General features: G+C 37.0%; 1 protein-coding gene and 1 long non-coding RNA gene across 5 annotated transcripts in view; both read left to right on the top strand.

Moving 5' to 3' along the window:
- erg28 (ergosterol biosynthesis 28 homolog) overlaps positions 1-6,859 on the top strand; it is a 10,397-nt gene extending 3,538 nt beyond the window's left edge. Inside the window, exons 2-8 of one of the 4 annotated variants that reach the window (XM_087291227.1) lie at positions 1-64; positions 1,962-2,052; positions 2,620-2,738; positions 3,236-3,396; positions 3,575-5,445; positions 5,749-6,122; positions 6,515-6,859. The exon at positions 1-64 is cut by the window's left edge and continues 70 nt beyond it. In XM_087291227.1, coding sequence (XP_087147353.1) covers positions 1-64; positions 1,962-2,052; positions 2,620-2,738; positions 3,236-3,324 — 363 coding nt within the window. In that variant the 3' untranslated portion in view covers positions 3,325-3,396; positions 3,575-5,445; positions 5,749-6,122; positions 6,515-6,859. Of the gene's footprint in view, positions 65-1,961; positions 2,053-2,619; positions 2,739-3,235; positions 5,446-5,748 lie in introns of all 4 variants that reach the window. The other 3 variants (XM_087291226.1, XM_087291225.1, XM_087291224.1) reach the window with 3 other exon arrangements.
- LOC147840079 (uncharacterized) overlaps positions 1-7,444 on the top strand; it is a 408,477-nt gene that overhangs the window by 56,073 nt on the left and 344,960 nt on the right. The window lies entirely within an intron of this gene.

The following is a 7,444-nucleotide window of genomic DNA, read 5'->3' as shown; positions in this document are numbered from 1 at the left end:
GTCCAGAGCTTCAGAGATCACAGCTTTCTGTCCGAGAAACTCTACACAGGCTCTCCTGATTATGGTCAGCAGCTGCACTTCATCATCAGCACCTGACTCACCCAGAATAACCACTGCAGACATTCATTTTCCTTCAGCTTATTCCTTTATTTATCAGGGGTCGCCACAGTGCAATGAACCGCCAACTATTCCAGCATATGTTTTATGCAGCGGATGCCCTTCCACACTGGGAAACACCCATACACACTCATTTATACACACACATACTCGACGGCCAATTTAGTTAATCAATTCCCCTAAAGCGCATGTGTTTGTGACTGTGCATGTGTTTGAAACCCACGCTAACATAGGGAGAACATGCAAACTCCACACTGAAACACCAACTGACCCAGCCGGGGCTCAAACCAGCGACCTTCTTGCTGTAAGGCCACAGTGCTAACCACTAAGCCACCATGCCACAACAACAACAGCAGGCATTGACAACCAAAAATAACACGGAAGTCAATTACTTTTTTTTCAAACATTCTTCAAATTGTCTTCCTTTGTGTCCAACATGTTTAAGGTCACCTCAATGTGATTAAATAGTAAGGAGATGTTTTTTAGGAGCTATCCCTTTTAATTTAGTTCACCCAAATATGCAAATTTACTCACTATTACCTGTTGAACACAATGGTAGATATTTTGAAGAATGCTGAAAAGCATTCTGTTGGAGAAACAAATACTATGGAAGTCAATGGTTACCGGTTTCCAACATTCTTTAAAATATAAATATATTATGGAAGTTGATAACTTTTTTCCCCAACATTCTTCAAATTAACTTTTTTGTGTTCAACAGAAGATGTTTAGAGCCACTTAAATGTAAGTAAATAGTAAGGTTTTATTTTGAGGTGAACTATCCCTTTAAATGGATAGTTCACCCCAAAATATGCAGATTTACTCACTATTCCCTCTCCCTTTATGAGTTTCTTTCTTCTGTAGAACACAGGAAGATATTTTGAAGAATGCTGAGAAGCGTTGACCTCCATTGTAGGAAAAACAAATACTATGGAAGTCAATGGTTACCGGTTTCCAACGTTCTTCAAAATATCTTCCTCTGTGTTCAGCAGAAGAAAGAAACTCAAACAGGTTTGGAACAAGTAAAGGATGAGTAAATGGTGACAGAATTGTGGGTGAACTCTCCCTTTACTCACTATTTACTCTCCCTTTATGGGTTCCATTGTGTTCAACAGATGAAAGGAAGATATTTTGAAGAATGCTGAAAAGCGTTGACTTCCACTGTTGGAGAAACAAATACTATGGAAGTCAATGGTTACCGGTTTCCAACATTCCTCAAAATATCTTCCTCTGTTTTCAACAGAAGACACTCAAACAGGTTTGGAACAAGTAAAGGATGAGTAAATGGTGACAGAACTGTGTGAACTCTCCCTTTACTCACTATTTACTCTGCCTTTATGAGTTTCTTTTGTTGAAATCAAAGGAAGATATTTTGAAGAATGCTGAAAAGCGTTGACTTCCATTGTAGGAGAAACAAATAGTATGAAAGGCAATGGTTACCGGTTTCCAACATTCTTTAAAATATCTTCTTCTGTGTTCAACAGAAGAAAGAAACACAAACAGATTTGGAACAAGTAAATGGTGACAGAATTGTGGGTGAACTCTCCCTTTACTCACCATTTCCTCTCCCTTTATGAGTTTCTTCTGTTGAACACAAAGGAAGATATTTTGAAGAATGCTGAAAAGAGTTGACTTCTACTGTAGGAGAAACAAATACTATGGAAGTCAATGGTTTCCGGTGTCCAACATTCTTCAAAATATCTTCCCCTGAGTTCAACAGAAGACAGAGACAGAATTGTGGGTGAACTCTAATATATTCCATAGTGGCTCTGTTTAGTAGTGGTTGTTAATTATAAGTTTACCATGGTAAATAATGCAGCTGCATGTGCTGATGTTTTATTGTTTAGTAAACGGTCTTCAGGCCAGAACCTTCGGCATCTGGACGCTCCTGTCCTCCATCATCCGATGTGCCTGTGCCATAGACATTCAGAACAGAACGTAAGGGTGTGTGTGTGTGTGTGTGTGTGCATAAGTATATGTGTGTGTATGAAAGTGTGAATGTGTATATCTCTATGTGTGTGATTGGAGTGTGTATCTGCATGAGTGTGAGTGTGTAGATTTGTTTGTGAGTGTGTTTATCTGTGCGTGCATGTGCGTAAGCATGAGCTGTTGTGTGAATGTGTGCATCTGTGTATGCAAGTTTGTGTGTGTGTACATGTGTATCTGTGTTCATACATGTGTGAGTGTGTATCTGAATGCAAGTGTGTATGTGTATGTCTGAGTGCAGGTTTGTGTGTGTGTGTGCGTGCATGTGTGAGTGTGTATCAGTAAGTGTGATTGTGTGTGTGTGTGTGTGTGTGTGTATCTGTATATGAATGTTTGTGAATGAGTGTGTGTGTGTTTCTGTTCGTGAGTGTGTATGTGAAATGCAAGTGTGTATAAGTGTGTGCATGTTTGTGAGAGTGTGTGTATGTGTCGGAGTGTATCTCTGTGTGTGCATGTTTGTGTATGTGTATGTGTGTGCGTATAGTTACTAAACTACCCTCTTTCTCTCTCCTGTCTCAGGCTTTATCACATCACCCTGTGGACGTTTGTTCTGGCTCTGGGCCACTTCCTGTCTGAAGCGTTCATCTACAGAACCGCTCCTCTGACCATTGGAGTGATGGCTCCTCTGATTGTAGCAGGTCGGTGATGATGACGATGATGAAGATGTGGAGATTCAGTCTTCAAGTTCATCTGCTGACTGTCGCTTTAAATGCAAATGAGATCGTGCTGTTTTCAGAAGAGGGCGGAGCTATAAACACCTACGTGTCAGCATAGTGATTCAAAACTAATGCCTAAAGGGCGGCGGCTTCTCACTCAGGGCTGTTTATGCTAATGAGCATGAGATGGTCACTAGTGGGCGGGTCTTTTCCCCCTCTGATGACATCATACAAAGGGAGAATGCCAATCAAAGTGTTTCTGCAGGCAGTTTCAGTCAAGTCTGGTTATAACCAATAGGATTAATACATGTCTACCATGTTAACCTCTGGTTATATTCACACACCGCCGACACACAACTCTGCTTAAACCCCTTATAAAAGTGATTTCTGCATAATAGGTGGCCTTTACTGCCAACTAAGTAAATGTTTTATTCACAATACATCCTAAAAAGAAAAGAGTGACCATGTTTGTGTTTCAGGTTTCTCCATCGTGGCGATGCTGTTTGGCTTCCAGTGTATCGTTGAGCCTCAGGAAGCGTCAGGAGCCCGACAGAAGAAGAGAAATTAAACTAAACATCCCTCTTTGAGGGCGGCACTGTGACTTCAGGGCAAGAAGGTCGCTGATTCGAGTCCCGGCTGGGTCAGTTGGCATTTCTGTGTGGAGTTTGCATGTTCTCCCCGAGTTAGTGTTGGTTTTCTCCGGCTGCTCCGGTTTCCCCAACAGTCCAAACACATGCGCTATAGGGGAATTGATTCATTAAATTGGCCATAGTGTATGAGTGTGTGTGTGTGAATGAGTGTGTATGGGTGTTTTCCAGGTTTGGGTTGCAGCTGGAAGGGCGTCCGCTGTGTAAAACATGCTGGAATAGTTGGGGAACATAAGCTGAATTCAAATGAATCTGATCTGAGGTCTCCGAAACATCCTTTTGACAGCGCTGAAAGTGGTTTAATACGAGCTTAATAATAATATATATAATAATATATATTATATATTAATATATATTAATAATAATTTAATAGTGCAGCGATGAAAACGGTTAAATAATAGCTATGAGTCTTTACAGTGGTACGAATGCAGACTTGGGCTCTCGAGCTCTGCGCTAAAAACCCTAATAAGTTGACTGAACTAAATTGAATTAACTTGTTGCCTCTATTTATTGAGTAATGGAGTTTCCCAAAACTTGCATATTTAAGTTCATTTAACTTGCCGGTTTTGTAGACTATAATTAAATTGTTAGTACTAAGTTTGGTGTACTGAACAATTTATATATGAAAAAATGGACTATGAAAAAATTATTAAATACATTTTAAACAAAAAATAAGTAGCATTTATTGACAATATGATGAATAATTATTCCTGAAGCCATTTGTTTTCTGATTATAAAAAGACCTTGCACTTAAAAGGTTGCACATATTAGAATTTTACAGTCAAGACTACATTTGTGAAAATTACCTGTTTTTTTAAAAAGGATTAATTATGATTTTGAGCTCACTACACTTAAAATCTTAAGTTTATGCATTTTCTTGGTACATAAGTTAAATTAACTCATTTTAAAGTGATAGGACCAAAATGCTAAATTTTAAGTTATGTTCAGTCAACTTTACTTAATCGTCTAAGTAAAGACAACATTAGGGTTTACAGTGTGGAAATGTAGTCTAAATGTATTTATCCTTAATTATCCTATAATGAATGTCAAGCAGAAGCCGTTAAATGAGAACATATTGTTTATTACTGCTGGTCATTTCACTGTTGAACACAAGAGGAGATATTTAGAAGAATGCTGAAGACCTGTAACTACTGACTAACCATAGTTTAATGACACTGTTATGAATGTTCAATAGTGACTATCATGCACAACACACATGCTCACAGACTGCATTGTATCCTTTGACTGAATTATATTAGATATTATTTGTATTATTCAATGTGAGATTTAATTTACTCCATCAAATTCTAGATTATCTACAAGATCAGTGGTTTATACAGCACACACATGGTCTTGCATAGGCAGTAGCTACAAAACGGCTACAGAAGAACGTTCTGCTAACGTTATGAACATGTTATGCTCTCTGAACAATCTTGTCAATTATTTTTGTGGTGATGCCAAGTTTGCCAATAGTAAAGGAACAAGCTGTTTTCTCATCTTGCCAAGATTATAAGACATCTAAATATGTTTAAGCAGCAACATTTAAAAAAACTAAACAATGTTTGAGAAATATTTAGTGATGGGTAACACTTCAGTTTAAGTACCAACTCACGCTGTTCATACTGGCTTTATTACCTGTCTATAATTACGATATTGGCTGTTTATTAGCATTTATAAAATACAGTATGATCTTATTCAACACCCCTAATCCTACTCAATGTCTAATCCCAACTACTACCTTAAAGGAATAGTTCATCTAAAACTGACACATCTTTTGTGTTTCGAGCCTTCATGCGTTTCTTTCCTCCGCACAAAAGAGGATATTTTGAAAAATGTTGAAAACCTGTAACCATTGACTGCTGTAGTATTTGTTTTTCCTGCTGTGGAGGTCAGGTTTACATCTTTTTCCAAAATACCTTCATTAGTGCTCAACAGAAACTCTTAAAGGTTTAAAACCACTTGAGGGAGAGTAAATGTGCACATTTGGGTGAACCATCCCTGAGTGAGCAAACTAAGAGTGATGCTGCAGTCACACTAGAGCAGTGGTTCTTAAACTGTGGTACGCAGGCTTCCTTCTAGTGGTACACGGAGGAATGAAATATGTCCTGTGCATGCAACACATTTAAAAATGTATCAAAAATGATGTATATAATATGCCATATATGACATATAGCCATTTCTGAGGTAATCTGCCACGTTTTTTTTAACTGTGCAGAGTTGTAGCTGCTTTACTGGGCCTAATACGTTACTGTATTTCAGTACTGCTCATTTTTGGTGGTACTTGGAGAGACTATTTTTTTCTGAGGTGGTACTTGATGAAAAAAGTTTGAGAACCACTGCATTAGAGTTTGAACATGCAAAATTCTGACCTATGGGTCTGTGAAAAGGGGCGGGATTAAACAAGATGATTAGACATTTAAAAAGCAAGCGATTGGTCTATATTTAAAATTTCTGTCCAGAGAGGTCATGCTTTGATCTTCAATTGGTCTTATGCAATCATGTGATGCGATTTCGCAGGTCAGACTTCACCAAGCTTGAACTTTCCAGTGCAGCGAACTGTGAAACTTGTCGCACGAGCTTGCGTTTCCAGTCTACCGAATTGGCATGGGTATGAATGGAAGTCTATGGTGAGAAAAGTCCAGTGCGACCGCGGCTTCAAAATGACTAGGAATCATAGGTATTTTTTATTCATGGAGAGAATTGAACCTCAAACTGAAGTGTGACCACATGACGTTTTAAAAACATAACTGGTCCCACTTTATATTAAGTGTCCTTAACCACTATGTACTTGCATCAAAAAATAAATACAATGTACTTACTGTGTTCATAAAGTATTTGAGAGCACTTGTGGTGCTCTTGAGTTGAGATAGGGGTTGGGTTACGGACAGGTTTGGTGGTATGGGCAGGTTTAAGGGTGGGTTAAGGTGTAGGGAATGGTTAGCAGTGTATTTACAAATGTAATTACAGAAGTTAATTACAGATGTAATTACATACAGGTATTTAATCAAGCATAAGTACACAATAAATACATGTATTTACACAATAAGTACATTGTAACAAACTATTAATTCCTGTGTAAGTATATATTAGTTACGGCCACTTAATATAAAGTGGGACCACATAACTAAAGAGCAGATATCTAATAGCAAACATTCTATGAATGTTCCTAGAAGAACGTTTGTTTGCTAGTTGAACTCGAAGACCTAACAAATGAAGGAAAACAGCAGTGCTAAAAATCCTCACTGTACTCCCTTCCAAAGTTGCTGAATTTGCTTAGTTTCTTGATATTATAAGCCATAAATGAACAAAGCTCAATAAATGATTATTTGTGATGTCCTTAGTAAATCATCCAGTGAAGCGGTTTCAGCAGTATGTCCTGTACAGATTTGAATATTTTCATTAAATGTTTTGTAATTTACAATAATTTCATTAAATCAGTTGGTTTTGGATCAGAAAGAGTCCATCAGTAGTGCATTTTACACACACACAAACAGAATTGCATGTGTGGTTTATGAGGACTCTCCATAGGTGTAATGTATTTTATACTGTTTAAAAAAAAAAGAAATATATATATATATATATATACACACACACACAGTTGAAGTCAGAATTATTAGCCCCCTTTTGATTTTTATTTTCTTTTTTAAATATTTCCCAAATGATGTTTAACAGAGCAATGACATTTTTACATTATGTCTGATAATATTTTTTCTTCTGGAGAAAGTCTCATTTGTTTTATTTTGGCTAGAATAAAAGTAGTTATTAATTTTTTAAAAAACATTTTTTAGACAAAATAATTATCCACTTAAAGCTAATTTTTTTTCTCAATAGTCTACAGAACAAACCATCATTATACAATAACTTGCCTAATTACCCTGACCTGCCTAGTTCACCTAATTAACCTAGTTAAGCCTTTAAATGTCACTTTAAGCTGTATAGAAGTGTCTTGAAAAATATCTAATTAAATATTATTTACTGTCATCATGGCAAAGAGAAAATAAATCTGTTATTAGAAATAAGTTTTTAAAGTTATTATGCTTA

This window comes from Danio rerio, chromosome 17 (genome assembly GCF_052040795.2).
Source record: "Danio rerio strain M-AB ecotype USA chromosome 17, GRCz13ab, whole genome shotgun sequence".
In the NCBI taxonomy this organism is placed as follows: domain Eukaryota; kingdom Metazoa; phylum Chordata; class Actinopteri; order Cypriniformes; family Danionidae; genus Danio; species Danio rerio.
Note: the sequence above shows the minus strand (reverse complement) of the source record. Positions and strands in the feature narration are given on the sequence as shown.